Consider the following 15498-nt stretch of genomic DNA (forward strand, 5'->3'; position numbering starts at 1 on the left):
TTCCTAACTGTAATTTTGCTACTGTCAGGAATCATGATGTAGGTGTGCAGGATATCTGACATGCGATCCTGTGAAAGGGTCATTCAACACCCACCAGGCTCACAACCCACAAGCTGAGAGCCTGCCCCGTCTGTGGCCAGGTAACGATCCTGGGAACGGATCAGGAACCAAAATTGGCAGGAGGAAAAGAGGCTTGGGAGATAACCTGGCCAAACAACTATCTCTAGCCTGGGACTCAGGGGACGGCATAGGTGGACAGAGAACACCAAGGAGGTGGCTTCTTTCACCCCGCTCCCATAATGATGCAAAGATGCACACCTGCACTGATGTGGTCATCACATTTGATCATCACCCATCATTCCATAGTCACCATTTTCCAGACCCCAAATACGTGTAATGTTTACCTGTCCCATGCCAGAAAATCTAAGTGAAAAAAACTAAAATCTTCCGGATTTAAAATGAAGTGAAACGAGAAACCCCCCACCATACGATTTCCCTTGTCTTTATTTCTCCGATGCCATCTGTACCTTAGGGAACAAACTATTGGTACCGCTGCCTTCTTGTCCTGGCATCTCTCCCTTTCTTGCTCACGTATTGTCAACATGCCTGGTGGGCTGGGGAGATGGCTCAGAGGTTAAGAGCACTGGCTACTTTTGGAGAGAGCCCGGGTTCAGTTTCCAGCACCTACACAGTGGTTCCCATCAACCTGTAACTCCAATTCCAGGGTATCTGGCTCCCTGTACATGGAGCACAGACACGCAGGAGGACAAACACTAATAATATAGATAAAGACAAATCTTAATTAAAAACATGATGCGTATGTATGGGTCTATAAATAATGTTCAGTAACTGTAAAAACATAAGATACAATAGCACAAAATGCCTTTTAACTTGTGATTGAAACACAGCCTGGTCTGCTAATGTCTTCATTGTGGTTGTGGCAGGCAGCAGTCTGACAACCCCCACAGCCACTCTTAAAGGATGATGTGTAGAAGCAGAGCAGCTGAGGGGCCCCATGTTGGCTCTAGCTGGGTATGCAAGAGGAGCTTAGCTCCCTGTCATGTGACCTGCTTGGAGAAGTTTCAGCTTAGAAACAGTTCTGGGATTGGAACTTGTGAGTGGGGCCTTGGCCAGCGTTTGGTGTCTGTCAGTTCTTTGCGCGTCCCTGGGTTGAGTGATGTGGCACCTCTGTGGCTAGCAAGGCTCTGTGGTCAGGAGCTGAGTGTGAGCCTAAGGATGGAGGCCTATGGTCAGCTTCCCCTGGACAACATCAGTAAGTCCTCCGGGGTCCACAGGAGTGCCTGCGCTCAGGAGCGGCCACTGCAGCTGGTGCGTGATCAGTCTCACCGAAACGTCTGATGTTGTCTACAATAAGCAATGTTTTCTTGGCAGAGACGGATTCTGTCTTTTAAAGGGCTAGACTTTGCCCGTCTAGTTTCAATTGTCAGCATTTCCTGTGAGCATAGGATGTGCTGTGTTCCCCAATACCACCAGGAGGATGGGAAACAATGAGGGAGCATTCAAGGTGATTAGTAAGACAGATTCTATTATGCTTGGATGGGTGAGACCACTGGCTTTCTGAGCGGTGATGCCCCGCCCCCAGGCCTTGCATTTGATGGGCAAGTAAAAGTAACCCAAAGGTCAAAAGTTACTGAGGAAAAAATTAGACACAACAAAATGTCTTTTGAAACAGAGAGTCAGCTAAGGAACCCGGTGCCATTAGACAGGGAGCTAAGAAGCCTTTGTTTTTAAATCATGCAGAACACGGTTTACTTAATATTAGTGTTAGAAATCAGAATATTAATAGCCACCATATGTTTCTTAGTTGCGGCTACACTGTCTATTAGAGTGTGCCCAGGAAAATATGATATGCAGACTTCACTACCTCTAGGAAAGAAACACTGATGCTTTTGGAATATGGCAGGTTTCCAAAATGCTAATTACTGATGTTTTTCCTTAAATTTTACCTTTTATTTTATATGTGAACTATGTGTGTGCGGCGAACAGAAGATGGCACCAGATCCCCTGGAACTGGAGTCACAGCCAGTTTTAGGTGCTGGAAAACGAACCCAGGTCTTCTGCAAGAGCAGCAACTGCTCTTCACCACTGAGCCATCTCTCCAGACCCTAATGGCTACTGTTTTAACATGCAAAGAGAACTGAGGAGCAGAGAAACATGTTATCTGACCCCTGGTTATTACTCACTGACTCCTTGGCCCACCTGCCTATGTTCTTCTTGGTGAGTGATAGGCCTATCACATGGATGTTTCCTTCCGAGCTGTTCACAGGCACTTGGCTTTGTCTTTCCACACCGTGCAAAGTGCTGGGTTTAAGTTATAATTTTCACACAAGGTCTTGAGTGACTCCAAGAACTAAGAAGAGATAAGGGAGCTGCCATGGGCTCATTCTCTTTCAAGTATTAGGATGGAGGGTGTGATCTTTTTTACATGGCATTACTCTCTTTGGGGCCAGTCACATGCCTGCAGCCTCTTGAGTTCTTCACCTTAAGAATCCAGAGAAACCTTGCATAAGATTTGATGACAAGGGTCCCAACTAAGACAGTAAAGGCTGTCCCTGGCTCTTACTGACAAGGGTATCTGACAGGACAGTGCAAGCAGGCTGTCCTCAGCTCTCAGTGACAAGGATATCTGAATATCTATCTGGGCATGGGATGTCCCTACCTTTCCTTTTCTTTTCTTTTCCTTTATCTCCGACTTTCTGTGGTCATAGCAATAAGTTCCTGGCCTGGGAGACTGAAGTAGGAATTCTACTCTAATGCCTTAAATGACATAAATCTCAGTGCCCATAGAAATGTCCATTCCTGCCTATGACATCTCTGCATGGAGTGGCAGGGTGGAGATAGGATTCATAGAAGCCTGTTTATTTGGCCATGTGGCATCTCCAGCAGCCCTGCACCCTTTCTTTGCCCAACAATAACACTGAGACTGGGCAGGCAACTTGGCTAGCAGAGCAGGAGCTGAACTCTGAGTGGGTCCGCCCTGGCTCTCAAGCCTCAGGACCGAAGTCCCACTGAACAAGACAGCCCAAACCCTTTTCTGCTCACTTTGTCAGGGACATTTGGCCTGGCTAGGATTGGGAGAGCAGAGCCCTGCACTGATCAGCTATCTTGGGGTCCATGCTTTTTGAGTCTGGTCATACACCTCTTGCTATCTTTTGGATTAGTAAAGACAGGTTTTGGTGGTAGTGGTTGGGTGGGGTTTGGTGGGTCACACTCCACCAGCTGAGGACGTCCAGCATCCCATGGCATCCTTAAGGGTAAAGCAGGTGCCTGGTGATGAGAGCAGAGCTACAGAAGCAAATGCTTCCCTGCAGAAGGAACAAGCCCAGAAGGGATTCCTACTGCTGTTTTGCTTCTTCTTGGGGTTGGGGAAAGAATCATGTTCCAGTACTTCCTGCTCACTGTGATTTGAATCCTTTCCAATTTGGGTCACCTGAGCTTTTTTCTTCCACTCTGAAATGGCGAACCTGGTATTGTCCCCAACCATTCCTGCTTTGTGTCTTTCCTACGGTGTGTGTGTGTGTGTGTGTGCACACGTGCACAAAACCCTGGTTTATTGGATCCTCCCAATCCCTGTTACCTCACGAACGCCACTTCTTAGAATTTCTGTCCCCATGGCTCTATCCCAATGGCAACACTGTCACCCCCATCTGCAGACACCCTTAGCATGAGTTGGTGACAATCAACAGCCAAAGGACAGTTTTGAGTCCCACTGACTGAATTCCAAATGGTTTGTAAGAAAAGGAAGCCCAGGTGTCATGAGTGGGTGGAGAGAATAGGACTGAAGTGGATGGCGGGGGGGCGGGGCCAGTGGTGGGTAAGAAAGGGAGCACATGTCTTAGGGACACTTCCAGCTTCCAGGTGTTACCAAGACTTGCATCAATATGACCTATGACCTCAGATGACTCCACTCACCACGAGCTCATCTGGATATTTGGGGTATATAGTCAACTATAGTCGACTCAATCTCCCCCCCCCCACAGGAAATTCCTAAAGCACATCTCTGAGTGTGTCTCTGAGAGTGGCTCTAGAAAGGATTTATCAGGAGGAACTGTGTCCTCCATGTGGGAATGTGGGAGGCACCGTCCTAGGGACTGGGGTTGATGACGTAAGAGAGGAAAGGATCAAGCCAGTAGATAGAGTATTCTGTTCTCTCTTTCTCCTCTCCCCACTCCCTCTGTGTCTCCCCTCCCCACCTCCTCCTACATCCTCCCTGCCACAGTGGACTGAACCCTGACACTATGAGTCCCCTTGTCCTTTTTCCTCTTGTTTTTCTCAGGCACTTGTCATGGGACAAAAGCCCTAATGTGTGACCTGTGAACTGTTCTTAAGTAGGTGGTGTACAGAGAGTGTATGATAGGGATCAGGCCACTAACCAATGGATGGAGCCATCGCCGGCCGGTGCCTCTGAGGACCTCCGCCACTGTGAGAATACCTTCGGCTCACGTGATCCATCCGGTCTCCTCGCCCCATCAAAGTGGGGTTTCCTAAAATCTAGTCCCAAGAGAACACCGTGGTTAGATCTGGCCAGCCTTGGAAGGAAAAGAGGAGTTAAAGCCAAATCAATCCGGATCAGAAGCAGAAGCACTAAAGGCAACTAAACGTAGCTTTTAACTGAAAGGTTAGCTGAGTGACCTGGGGGAGGAGCCAGCCGGGCCCAGGAGCCTGCTTTCTACACCAGGGTCCTTTCTGGACTCGCCACAGTGGGGCTGGTAGGGCTGGGAGTCAAAGGGAGTCATAGGAGGAAGCTTTTGGTTGATGTTATTGCTGCTGAAGCCAAATCCACTGAAGCAAATTGACTGTGGTTTACAGCTCAGGCTCCATGTCAGTTAAGTCTTCTGGTTTTACTGTCCCACCCTCAAGTGTCACAGTACCAGAGATACACTGCTGTAGTTCCCAAAGTCCCTCACAGATTGAAGGGGTTTGGAGGGTTCTGGACCCTCAGAAGGTAGTGCCTGTACTACCGGCTTTGATCGTGCTCTATGGTTAACCTGAGCTCGAGCCGGCCTTCTGTCTAGGGATGTCGACTTCTCGTCTGGACTAAGGGGCAGAACTGACTGAAGGGAAGCAGGTTGGTAAGAATCAGCCTGTTGATAGCCATTCCCAGGACTCAGGAGCCAAGGGACAGAGGCCGTGGGGTGCAGGCAGGGCCCAAAGAGTGCAAAGCTCAGAAGGTGGCTTGCTGCGGTGTTGATGGCCCACCTGTGTGCCCAATGGCAGCTGAGCACAGCAGGGGCGCAGATGTTGTAGAGAGGATACAATTACAGAACTATGAAGCCTCAGATGACCCCCCCCCACTGTGTGGTAGACACAAAGGGAACAGAGATTGGGGGTAAGGAAGACTTTGGGAACAATTTACAAAACTGAGTTTCTTCCCTGGTTATTCTCCGTGTTTTTAAACAGTTATAGATGAAAGCCAAAAGGAAAAAGTAAAACTTAAAAAGCCAAAACAACAAGGGCAAAAAGCCTTTGATCATACCACCCATCCTCCGTGGGCCCCTGAGGATCATTTTAGGGGGGTGGGGGGATGTGTGTTTCTCGGGTTCCAGATACTCAGCAGTTCAGCTAACCCTTAATTAAAACTTAGATTCAGTTGTCCTTTAAGTAAAGCAGCCGTAACCATCGCTGATTCTGTGGGGGAGATTGTTACTCCAAAGCAAGAAAACCTTCGGGATGGTCAAGCAGCTGGGAAGCAATGGGACTGAAGAAATCAAAAATGCAGGGAGAACCAAAGAGAGCGGCCCAGAGAGTCCCCGAATGCACTCCAAAACCCAAACCAAAGGCAAAACCAACAAAAGGATGAGAGCACGGATTGGTTTGGCAAGCGCGCAGGGAGGATGGTTACTTGACACACCAAAGGGCCGTCTGCCACTCGGGGAGGAGGCTGTGCCAGACGCTCAGCTGCCCTATTGTCGGGCATGGCTGGGCTTTTCCTCCAGACACCCCGAAAATCTTCGTGGTCGCTGGCCTCGTCCCTGCCATCCCTCCTGGGCACGGGCCTCTCCGGGCTGAGTTGGGCATCATCGCTCCTGATGATGTCACTGGGGTCCACCTGCTCCCCAAAGACCTCTTCGATGCTGCTCTGTTGGGTCAGCTCCGCCTCCGGGCCAGCAGGGGCCTTGGGCTTCTCCTACATGGACAGTGACCAGGGCCTGGACTGCACTTGGCCAAGGTGTTCCTGAAACTAAACCCAGATTCTTCCTCCTCACTGCCACAGTCCAAACCACTGTCCGGGCTCCTGGTGGCCGAGCGGCTTAACCGACAGCCTCTGTCTTCCAGAAAGAGATCCTCCATATGGATGCCCTTGTGCTCTGCAGGGAGCCAGGAACCCTGTAGGACTGGATGCCCCCAACAGGACCTCACTGGCCTACGATCCATAGCCAACAAGGCCCTGGCTCTGGAGGACCTCATGTCCTGAGCAGCGGCTCGCCATGCTCCTTGTCCTCCTCAGCTACCTCGGGGATACTGAACAGTCTCTTACTGCGGTGGGGCTGTTGGGGGAACTCGGGCTGCTCCAGGAAAGCGCCTTCCAAACTCCTAGCCTTATGGCATTCCTTGGGGACAGCATGTGTGAGAGAGCGGTGTATGACCAGATATGAGGCGGTGGAGGAAGGAGAGAAAACACACACAGAATTAGTCTTGGCAGGGAGGCAGAGGGGCACAGCGTGAGGCAGCCTCTGCTCATGGGGGACCTGCAGCATGCCTGCTGGGGCTCTGGGATGGAGCAATGGGTCACGTGGTGGGTGCAGAGCAGAAGGTGAGGGACAGCACACAGAGGAGACAGCGGGACGTCAGGAGCAGACGCAATGCGGGTGAGCCAGAGGGAGAGAAGGTGGCCCAGATGGGAGGAAACAATGCTCCCAGGCCCTTGCCTGTTCCTATGCTGAGGGGTTCTCCAGAGTAGTGAGGGGAATTTGTCTGCCACTGGGGCTGACTCCCTGCAGCCCAGGGGCAGCTGCCATTGAATGCCCAGTGTGGCTGGAGGTGGCCCCACTGTATCCCTGTCTGGTCTTGTGGACTGTTGCCTTCCCAACACTTAGCACCCCAGCTGATCGCCATCCTCCTTTCCCTTAGCTGAAGCACACCTGTAGTCTAGTGAATGTTGCCTCAGCAGACCCAGTGCCTACTTGGTGCCTACAAAGGAACAAGGTCCTCTGCCTCTGCACCTGAGATGGATTTACCATATCTGGCCCATCTGGGCTCAGCAGCTGGCACCGAGCTAGCTGGTCTTGAGGTTGCTATGCAAACCCTCCTGCATTCCAGCCTTAGCCTACATTTCCTTGGGCACCGTTCCCTACCAGCTGCAGCCCTCGGCCCCTGCCTATTTCCGAAGGGCATATTTTGGTGCCAACCACCGCTCCATATTCCCCTTTGGGGAGATCTGGCTGACTCTGGGAAAGCTGCTTTTATCCTTTGCTGAGATCTGGGGTTATATCTTATGATGAGTACCCATGATGGATAGCTGCCCCCACTGGTCTGGGGACACCTCGGACCATGGGGGGGGTTGTTTCCTAGTGCAGTCTACTGTACGCTTGTGCCACTGTCCACGAGTGGATGGGCACAGAATCTGCTAACTCATGTATCTTTCTCCTTTATAGCACCGCATTCAAGGATGTTTGGCTCAGGTGTGCTGAGCACTATGAAGGTGAAGGATGATTGCTGAAAAAGAGGGTACCATGGGGTAGGCAGGTGAGCCGAGTCAGTTGGAGATGAAGGGTCATGGGCGCTGGTCCCTCCAGGAAACCTGGCTTGGCTTAGCCTGTCACTACCATGTGAGACTGTGGGGCTAGTGTGGTCACAACTCCCAACTGATACTGGCAGTTATTAGGAGAATTTTGAAACCCATACCCATAAGAAGCCCTGTGGGTGAATGGCACACCCCTGTGGCTACCCTGACCCTAGTTCCCCTAGGATACTGCTGGGCTGTTTAAAAGAGGGTGAGGGATGGATGGGGTCATACCTCCTGCTTCACAGCACCCTTGGTGGCCCTTCCTTTGCTAAGCAGTGCTTGGGAGGCAGCTTGTAATATCTTCCCCTGTCCAGAGAAGTGTCTGGAAGGTGAAAAACACAGCTGTATGCCTTTCCCTGACCCACCCATGAGCACTTTCAAGGTGGCTCTTGCTCTGGAACATAGCCCAGGACAGGTAGGAGGCTCAGGTCAGGAGTCTTCAGAAGAGGCCTGTGTGGGACCCACTGCAGGAGGGGCACAGGCAACAGTGTGAGTCATACCATGAAGGACCTCATGGAGGTCCCCAAAGTCCCTGCAAGGACTTTTATGGGGAAAACCTTCATATGGTCCCCATAGAGGCCCTGAGCAGACAGCGGTAATGAATGTTGTCTTCTGTCCGTACATCACAGCACAGGATGATCTGCAGAAATAAGCCCTGCAGGCTTCATCACCCCCACCCCCATTCTGATGAAGTAGCCACCCTTCCATCTCAGATCTCCTGGGGCAGATGGTGTGGACTCTTTCCTGGTATGGGGTTTGGGTGATGGACCCAGGAGTGTGCTCTCCTAGGCCTCCTGTGGCCTCATTGGCATGGCTCTAGCCCACATGGAGTCTTCCTCATTCATAGGACCGTGGGGCCCAGCCCCATACTGCCAGTTCAGTGCTAACCCGGAAGCTGCACCTACTGTGTGAACATGTAAGGCTTGGCTGGTTCTGTTCTCTTCCCACTACAGTGTTGGCTGTGTCCAGGGGTTCCAAATGGATCCCCCAAATTCCAGGACCCAGACCCTCTTGGCAAAACAGACAGGAGCAGCAGGTAACTCCTGAATGCAACCATAAAACAATCCCAGCAAAAGGGCAGAAGGGAGCATCCCCTAGATTTGGGGCACCCTGTCATGAGCTCAGTGCTCACCTTGAGGGCATTGTGAGAGGTGCCACTGGGCCGGCACCGGCCCCCATCCTCCAACTGCATCTCTGAATACAGCTCCTCCTCATCTTCCTCCATGATGTCCGACAGGTCTGACCCCTGGCTGCTCTCTGTGTGGTAATCATCTCCATGGCAACAGTGGGGCTGTGGTCAAAAAGGCACACAGATAGAGCTTTTCCTCTTTTACTTATTTTTATGTGTATTGGGTGTTTTGTATGTATGTCTGTACACTTCATGTGTGCCCAGTGCTTGTGGAGGCCAGAAGAAGCCATTGGCTCCCATGAAACTAGAATTACAAACAGTTGTGAGCCACCATGTAGGTGCTGGGACTCCAACCTGGGTCTTCTGAAAGAACTATCCTTAACCACTGTGTATGTCTCCGGCTCCTGACGGGACATCTTGTGCATGCCACAGGCTCCCAGGCTATCCTCCCTGAGTCCTGGACCCATTTACCAACTTGTAGAGCCCATGGAACAAGGAATGCGGGAAACAGTGCATGCCCGGCTCATCGTGGTGAAGGAAACAAAACCTGACACGAGTTTGTCTACGCAACAGAGAGAGGACAGCACGGTCACCCCACTCTGACAGGCGTGAGGATCCTGGACTCTGCAGGAGACAGAGCAAGCAGTCCTGGTAAGTCACATCCTCTGATGCTCAACTTCCAACCTGTCACTTCTGTACTTCACTAGCTGAACAGAGGCTTAAGCCCAACGTTGCCAGTTCAGATGGCTGAGGGCCAGGGCACCCACGTGTACATGTCTACACAGTGTCACACAAGAGGACATGACAGGGCAGGTGGTCACACGGGGTGACGCTGAGGCTTTTAAAAGAACCATTGGAAAGTAAACAGATGTACATGTGTATGCACATGCACAGACACATGTGCATGTAGAGGTCCACATATGAGAACACACATAGGAACATGCTCACATGCACACTCATCCCAATACACACACATGTACTCATACAGAGACACATAGATGCGTAGAACACATGGTGACATGCATGTATATGTCCACACACATACATTTCTGTGCACATAAACATGTATACAATGATACATAGGAATTCAGTCACATGTACACATGAGCACATGTACATAGATACTATATATGAGCACATGAATAAACATACTCACACATATACACACAAGACAAGTAGATATGCATACACACACAAGCATACACAGATATACATGAACACACATACATGCACACCCACATAGACACACAGGAACATATTTTCACATGTCCACACATAAACACACATACACATACATATTCGTGTACAAAGGTACACACAGAGGCACACACACACAGGAGCATACACAAACAGGAACGCATACACACACCATACTCACTCATACACAGGCACATACACTTCTACACACATGAATATATCCAATAAGCACAAGCACATACACCGCAAATGCATGTGCATGCCTAGACACTTATGCCTGGACACACACATACATATATGAACACATGGGCACACGCCCAAGGCAGGTTAGGGCAATATCTTTATAACTTTAAGCTCCTATGCATCCAGCTAAAGGCCTTGCCAGCCAAGGGCTGATGCAGGGGTACACACTCTCACCTGCTTGCCCAGCTCTGACCCTTTCAGGAAGTCATCCACAGATGTACCCCTCCTCTTGACCTCGGGGGAGGCACAGCCAGCCTCCTCGTCTGAGTTGGCATATTGCCCAGCACTGCTTCGCTCTAGAAAGAGGCTCCTTTTCTCTAACTTGGAAAGAGAAAGGGACAAAGATGAGCAGGTATGTGGGGAAAGGCTGGATGGGGACCCAGGAGCACACACTGCTGTTAACCTCGGCCCCAAGTTCTGAGAAGGGCAAGGAGATCCCCAGAGCTACCCTGGAGAGGCCTTACACACACTGAGCCCTGAGGACTCCCTCAGGGTAGATGCATAAAATATGCTGGACTGTGACCCCTTAAGCATGTGACTCTAGGCTGCTACTGGAAGATGGTTCACATGAGATCTAGGCTCCTGGGACCAGCTATTCCCTTCACCTTTCCTCCTCTTCACGAGACCTGGATCACTCTAAGCTTTATTCAGTGGAAAACTTCCTCCATCGCTCGCCTCACCTGGCTTATTTAGACAGTGACCATGGCATTGAAGCAGGAGCCCAGGAAGGATCTCTGACCCATCCTAACAGCTACTGGACTCTTCTGGATCTGTTCTGAGGCTGCCCTGGGATCCTCTGTTCCTCAGCCATAAGTACCATCCAGTGATCCCAACACAGCTCCAGTCTCACTGAGCCTCAGCACAGAGGTCCCAAGCTCACAAGTTCATAAGTATCAGAAGCTGCTGTTCACAAATCAGATTTCACAGACAGGCTGACCCTCTGGTTTCCTAAAGGGTTCTGGGGCCCTGGGGTCAGGGTAGCCTTGTGCCCTCGTGGGGATACATGGGACTGAACTTATGTTAGAAACATCCTCCCAGGTCCCTGCAACTCCAGTGCTGACCCTTGGCCATGTATCCTTGCTCTCCTGACCTGGGCCCTGAGAGGAGGGTGCCCCAGCCTTGGCAGACATTTCCAGGGGTCACCATTCTGGAAAGGCCCACAGAACAACCCGACACCAAGAGGGTCCTGCCAGTAGGTCCTGCTGCCCCCTTGGTGGAGAAACTCTTAACTTGCCCCAAATATCTGGGAGAAATGGTAAGGTCCTGGGCCAGTTCAGTCCTGGGTTCTACCCCCCCCCACTAGTGGGGAAGGGGTACCCTATGGGCGACTTAGTAGGTGCATATCGCTGTCCAAACCTCACCCAATCTCCACAGTCACCATAGCCCCTCCCCCACAACATACACACATATACTCAGGCAATGTATATGTATATGAAAGTTGCAATGAAAGAACAGGCCCTGTCCAGTTCAGGACAACAGTCCTAGGCTGAGGTCTAGAGTGCTCTCTGGTAGATCTGTCTCTATCTGCCGGCCACAGGGACAGGCCATACCCCACCCCAAGAGCACAGGGTCCAACCTGCTAGGAAGACCCAACTTACCCTGCTGGTTTCAGCCACCCTCTGTGCAGCCTCACGGGCCATGGCCTTGGGGCTCCTTGTGGCTGAGGGAGGATCCGGCTGGGTGAGGGTGACCTTCTGCCTGGGCCAGCACTGTGCATGTCAGGTGGTTCCAACATGTGGCCATGTGCGGGGCCGGGTGGCCGGCTCTGCTCCCAGGACTCATCCACTTTGACGTGGGGACCCAGGTGTTGGTCTTTGGTATCCAGGTCACTTGCTAATGGCTTTGGTGGGGGAGCAGTCCTCGGGTGGGGGGCTGGAGGCACCAGGAGGTCAGGGGGGATGGCTGTGAGGGCAGAATCCATGGACTCTCCCTGTGCAGACAGGGTACGCACACTCACAGCCTTGGCCTCCAGGCTCCGCAGTCGGACCAGCTCCACTGCCGTGCCGTCTGCTGTGGGGGCGATGACCTCAGCCACCTGCACACAGAGAAAGCCATGTCATAGGCTGTCAGCATGTGTTGACCCAGCAGTGGCCTCTGCAGACATCTGGCAGAAAAGAGGCAATTCATTGGTAGAGCTAACAAAACCAAAGAGTCTCTGGGAGCCCAGGACCCAGGAAGTTGTGAGATCAATGAAGCATGGCCTTCTTCTTCCGTCTCTAGACCAGATGCAGGGTTCCACAGGGATCTGAAGGCGATCTTGCTTACTGCCGAGCTGTAGGGAGGGGATTGGGGGTGGCTTCCTGGATGTGCATGAAACCTGCCCTTAGGAATCATGTAGCCTGTACCCAGAAAGCCTACAGCCTACAGCCTACAGCCTATGAGAGGTGAATCATGGGAGAAATGGCTGGGGCCCTCACACCCAAGTTAGGCAGCCCAATCTGTCACTGGGAGGAAGAGTGAGGTGGCAACAGTTGTGGGGATTTGAATAGGAATGGCCCCCATAGGTGCATATATCTGAATGCTTAGTCACCAGAGAGTGGCACTATCAGTGTGTGTGGCCCTGTTGGAGGAAGTGTGTCACTAAGGGTAAGTTTTGGGGTTTCAGATGCTCAAGTCAGGTCCAATGTCTCTCTCTCTCTCTTCCTGTTTCCTACTGGTCCCGATGTAGAACTCTCAGTTACCTCTCCAGCACCATGTCTGTCCATGTGCCTCCAGGTGGGATAATAGACTAAACCTCTGAATGTAAGCAAGCCCAATTAAATGCTTTCCTTTATAAAAGTTGCCGTGGTCATGATGTCTCTGCACAGCAATAAAAGCCCTTTCTAAGACGGCAGTGAACAGATAAACAGCAGCTTTCCAGAGCCTTCCTCAGGTTAGAGTTTCTGCTTCATGTGCCAGGAAAGGGGTGGCAAGCTAAGATGGTGGGTTCTCCACTTGGGGACACCGGAGACACAGGTATTTCTCAGAGTCCAGGTCTGCTCCCCTGCAAAGGGAAGATTGCCTAGGTGGGTCTTAACTTGCTAACACATAGTCTGTGAAAACTGGCAAGCCTGGGGGTCTGATGCTTCTGAATTCAGTGTGGAGTGGAGCAGGGCAGAGGTGAGGGAGGCAGAGAGGACACTGGACCCAGGTGGGAAGCAAAACAGGATGGGACTTCCTCACTCTCAGACCTGTGCAGACAGTCCCCAGAGTGAAGGCCCAGCTAGAAGAGCCTCAGATTCTCCCCTGAGAATCTGCCCCCTCCTCCCTCCCCAAGCCTACCCCTGTACAGTGGAGCCTCGCATCCCATGCTCACCCTCTGCCCTTTGGCATACACTCCATATCCTGTGACATTCGCTCCATTGGACAGCCTAGTGGGAGTCAGCACAGGGGGCTTCCAGGAGACCTGAACAATGGCGGCTGTGGCCCCAGCTTGGACGGTGACATCTTGGGGTGGGGCTGGGGGCCTGGAAGGAGAGAAGGGACAGATGCTGTCAGAGCATGGTCCTTGGGCTCTGTCACACCTGGAAGAGGAACCATCCATATGGTTGACAAGGAAGAGGAGAAAGGAACATAGAGGCAAGGATGTAAACAGTAGATTGTAGGTAGTGAAGGTGATCACTCAGCTCGATGCCCATGTAAGCTATGCTGCTTCCCAGTCCAGGCATCTATTCATCTGTATCTAGGGGAGGACCTCATTGTGCCTCTGAGAAGCCTGCCCTTGTGCTCCAATTGAATGGAGCTTCCTCTGCCAAGGGGCTTGGAAGCCAAGCAGCCTGGGATGGCTCCAGAGGAAAGATACCTTTGACACACCCCTCTTCCCTTTTCTTACTCTCTTACTCCTTCTCCTCCTGACTGTTGCCACCCCTCCTTCATGTTCATCATCAAACTCTAGAGACAGCAACGTTTGACCTCACACCACCCATCAGACTATTCTATGGAACTGGGAAAACACACTTCAAAAAGGCCCAGATATTGCAAGTGTCTAGACTGGTGGCTTCCTTGTGGACTGACATCATGGAAACCATGCTCACTGGCTCTCAGGAAAAAAAAATGTCCAGAGCCACTAATTCAGGTCATAGGTAAGTACTGGCCAGATCTCCAAGTCATTTCAGTGTTTGTAAGGTATAGCCCATCTGCCCTCTGACACCAGGGACATAACATTTTTTACTCTAGACTTGGGGTGCAGTTTCTCACCTCTTCTTGACTGAGAGTCTGGATGGCTTCATTTAGGAAGGAATGTACTCATGAGCTCAAGAGGAAGAAGGCCAAACATGTCACAAACCTGGCTAAGGCATCCCAGAGGAGGATAGCGCTCACCAGGGAATGTCCACATGCCAGCCACCCTGTGTACTTTGTTGCTATGTATTGTTTGGCCCTCACCAGAGTCATAGGACTTCTCCACATCATTTCATAATGATATTATAAATGGTGTCTCCAACATCATTTTGTAAATGAGGAAACCAAGGCTCAGAAAATCTGCTCGCTGCCTAGGGATAGAAACTGGATCCTTCCCTCCATAGCATGTACCTGTGGCACAGGTCAATGTTACCCTACTGAAGCAAAGGTCTCAGAAACGCAGCCTGGATCAGAGTCCATTTTTCCCCAGTGGCTCATGAGTGACCTTTGTCTAAGGAAGGTGCATTCAGAATGAGCTTCAAAAGCCCTTCTTTGAGAAGTACTCTGATGGTAACAGTAGGAGTGACAGCTGACTCACCACAGACACAATGGCAGGTCAACCAAAGGTGGAACAGCATCAAAACAAATCACCCAGAACTCAGTTTCATAAGAGGATATACTTGAACAATGAAGGCTGGTGCAGGAGAATTGTCTGTATTCTGTCAATCATGTTATAAATAAACACTGATTGACCAGGCAGGAAATATAGGCGGGAAAACCAGACAGGAAGTAGAAATGATGTAATGAGAACAGGAGAATTCTGGGAAGGAGGAAGTTGATTCCTGCCACTCCTGCCCAGACCACCAAAGCAGCAGGATGTGATCTGCCCCACTGAAAAAAGGTACTGAGCCACATGGCTAACATAGATCAGAAAAATGGGTTAATCAAGATGTGAGCGTTAGCCAGTGAGAGGCTAGAGCTAATGGATCAATCAGCTTTATAACTTATAGAGATCTTTGTGTGATTTTCTTTGGGGCTAAACAGTTGTGGGAACCGGGCAGGACAGAAACCCAAACAAGCAGGC

At 51.0% G+C, this 15498-nt stretch overlaps 1 protein-coding gene across 1 annotated transcript in view; it reads right to left on the reverse strand.

The window, feature by feature from the left end:
• LOC130871430 (RIMS-binding protein 2-like) overlaps positions 1 to 15498 on the reverse strand; it is a 61212-nt gene that overhangs the window by 15401 nt on the left and 30313 nt on the right. The window contains 9 exon segments of the mRNA XM_057764764.1: positions 4395 to 4512; positions 5873 to 6114; positions 6117 to 6428; positions 6431 to 6572; positions 8880 to 9038; positions 10491 to 10637; positions 11915 to 11961; positions 11964 to 12351; positions 13612 to 13762. Of these exon segments, the coding sequence (XP_057620747.1) occupies positions 4395 to 4512; positions 5873 to 6114; positions 6117 to 6428; positions 6431 to 6572; positions 8880 to 9038; positions 10491 to 10637; positions 11915 to 11961; positions 11964 to 12351; positions 13612 to 13762 (1706 nt within the window).

Source organism: Chionomys nivalis, chromosome 3 (assembly GCF_950005125.1).
Source record: "Chionomys nivalis chromosome 3, mChiNiv1.1, whole genome shotgun sequence".
In the NCBI taxonomy this organism is placed as follows: Eukaryota; Metazoa; Chordata; class Mammalia; order Rodentia; family Cricetidae; genus Chionomys; species Chionomys nivalis.